General features: G+C 46.3%; 1 protein-coding gene across 1 annotated transcript in view; it reads right to left on the bottom strand.

Moving 5' to 3' along the window:
• Positions 1-1,565: 1,565 nt before the first annotated feature.
• MFAP5 (microfibrillar associated protein 5) overlaps positions 1,566-3,114 on the bottom strand; it is a 16,262-nt gene continuing 14,713 nt past the window's right edge. Inside the window, exon 8 of the mRNA XM_018571344.1 lies at positions 1,566-2,048. Coding sequence (XP_018426846.1) covers positions 1,960-2,048 — 89 coding nt within the window. The 3' untranslated portion in view covers positions 1,566-1,959. The remainder of the gene's footprint in view (positions 2,049-3,114) is intronic.

The raw sequence follows: 3,114 nt of genomic DNA on the forward strand, positions 1-3,114 counted from the left end.
AGTAGACACCTAATCATCACATCTACCAGTATGGCAAGGCTAAGTGGACACCCCTCCGAATAATTCATTTCAATTGTTTCCCGTAAATGGTATTCTAAATCCTATAGCGTCTGACATGAGTTTGGGGAAGGTCCCTTTTGGTTCCAGCATGACAGTGCCTCTGTGTACAAAGCCAGCTCCATATAGACATGGTTTGATGAGTCTGGTGTAGGGAAACTCAAGTGGCCTGCTCAGAGCCCTGACCTCAACCCTACTAAACACCTTTGTGATGAATTGGATCGCTGATTGTAAGCCGGGTCTTCTCATCCAACATCAGTACCTGACCTCAACCCTACTGAACACCTTTGTGATGAATTGGATCGCTGATTGTGAGCCGGGTCTTCTCATCCAACATCAGTACCTGACCTCACCAATGTTCTTTTGGCTGAATGGGCACAAATTCCCAAAGACACACTCCGACTTCTTATGGAAAGCGTTCCCAGAGGAGTAGAGGCTGTTCTAGCTGCAAAGGGAGAGGGGGCAACTCCATATCAATGCCCATGATTTTGAAATGGGATATCTAACAAGCTCATATGGGATGGTCAGGTGTCCACAAATTTTTAGTCATACAGTCTATGTGCTGGGAGTTGGGGGGGGGGGAATCAACTATGCAGGTCTGAGTGCAGACAGTATGCGTCCAAGTGCGGGATCCCGGACCATCCACATTATAGCCTTTAAAGATAAAACTCTACCGTTATTATTAAAAGTGGCCATGTTACATGTCTGTCTCAGGCTAGGTTCACACCTAGGCGATTTATCGCACGGATTGAGTCGCATTGAAGTCAATGGAGGCTTCCAATGGAGGTTTGGGTCCCATAGACAGCTCTATGCATTGAGGCTAGGTTGACACTTGCACGACACCCGGGCCACGCCTCGGGGCACACAGCGGTTGCAGCACGGCCCCATTGATTTCAATGGGGTGACATCTGCACGGCAATGGCTAAAAAAAGGTACATGTACTTTTTTTTGCGACACACAAAGCGCGGCTTGGGTTGACGCGCGACTGGGGTGCCATTAGAAAATAATGGCACCCACAGCGCGATTGCCTGCGGTGGGCAACTCTATGACCGCGCTACAATTCACGAGGTTTTGTGCACGATTGCCGTGCGGTGAGGAGTCACCCGGGTATGGATCTAGCCTGAAAACTGCGCGACAACCGTGCGGTTTTCAAAGCACAATCGCACAAACAAAAACGCTCGCCATCCGCGCAATAACAGCTCACCAGCTCAATCGCCTAGGTGTCAACTTAGCATAAGATGAGAGAAAAGAATAATGACTGCTGCAGACAAGGGAGAGAATATCCTCAGTCTCCACCCCCCCAGCGGTCACTCTGTATAATGTAACTTGTAGCAAATCACAAGGTGAGAGGAGGAGATAATTAAAGTTCATCTGTCATCAGGAAATTACAGGCTGCCATTGCTGACCTGCTGATCGGCATTACAACCATGGAATGGTCTCAGAAGTAGGTCAATGGAAGCTTACATGGTTCACTAGATCGGTATACCTCCCAATCGACTACCATTTTCAGAAGGGGGTCAGCAATGACAACCCTAAAATTCCTCTCATGGCAGGTTCTCACTGTGTGTGAATGACCAAGCAGCCAGCAGTGCCATCAGTACTATCGCGAATAACCCTGACTCTGTAAGGGAAGGCCTGTAATGAATGGAGTTGCAGGCAAAAAAAGTGTGCTCCATCGTGAGTCCTATAGTTCCACTGATTGTCAACCCAATGCCAGGCCGGCCACAGTAAATAATCCACAACATGGGGTTTATATGAGATGCTGTTTTTACTACTAGGAAGAAGGGAGTGTAAGGATATAAAGGTGACATTATTCATCTAAAGTCAGTGCTCTGAAGATTGGGGCATGGGACGGGACTGTATAATACCAGGGTGGGGTTATGATTAAGGTTCATTGGAGTCTTAGCGTGTATCATTTCCATCCGCAGTCCCTTCCTCTGGTGGCGGGAGACGCCGTGGTGGAAGTCCGGCTAGCTGGCGACACTTCTCGTCTGTGTTGGGAAAGAAGGTAAAAAGAAGAGACCCAGTAAGATGGAGATGAAGACTGATGGCAATTTAGACTTGTCCTCATGGGTGGTACCTGCTCCTCCCCAGCTGAATGGCTCCTCATCTCCCACACCCAAGGAACAAGCTTTCTATATTCTAACAGGTCAGCACATAAGAACCTCATCCAACTACAGAGTTGGCAGTTATTTACACTACAAGAGGTGCATCAGAACAAACCCCAAGCACATCCAAGCATATCCAAAAAAAAGCACAAGGAGCCCCATCAGATGAGGACATAAAGAGGAAGGGGTAGGTGATCAAAGACAAAAGAGGCTTTCCCTTTTACCCATTATCATCTGTATCCCTGTGTAGAGGAGACACACAGAGAGATGTTTAATTATTTGAAGAATACGTGTGCTGTAAAGTGGACCTGTGCTTTGCCTATGTCGGGCAAAACAACAGGTACACTTTAATGCCAACCCCACCAGCAGCCCATACATTCCCTTTGCTGCCCAGCCCCACTGTTTGGCCAACAAAAGCAAAGAGAAATACTGGTACTTCCAGGTACATAGGAGCATCTGAAGGACTCGTTTTCCTCCAACCCAACAGTGCTGGCGATTGGCTACTTAGGCACCTTGTACTGTCACATGGGGTGGATGGAGAGTCCTCAACCCTTTGGAAGCTCCAAGACTTCTTCCCTTCTCTTTCAGCAGGTTCATAGAGCACCAGGAAAACAGAGAAGGTAAGCAAGTGCAGCTGTGGGGACCCACAGTAAAGCTGAACTCCAGGTGGAAATTCAAGAAGAACCCCAAGTTTTAGAAGAATGGACCCTTGCAGTTGGTTGCTGCTCCTTTGCTTTCCAGTTGTAGGCCGTGGGTGGGGAGATGACAATAACGCTGACACTAACAATGACCCTAACGCTGACCTACATCAGGCCCTGATCTATTTCATATTTATTTATTTCATATTTATTTATTTATTTATTTAATTTGTTTTATTTCATATTTATTTATATATTTATTTCATATTTCATATTTATTTCATATATCATTTTTATTTATTTATTTAACA

This window comes from Nanorana parkeri, unplaced genomic scaffold (genome assembly GCF_000935625.1).
Source record: "Nanorana parkeri isolate BGI_ZX_2015 unplaced genomic scaffold, ASM93562v1 scaffold1738, whole genome shotgun sequence".
NCBI lineage: Eukaryota > Metazoa > Chordata > Amphibia > Anura > Dicroglossidae > Nanorana > Nanorana parkeri.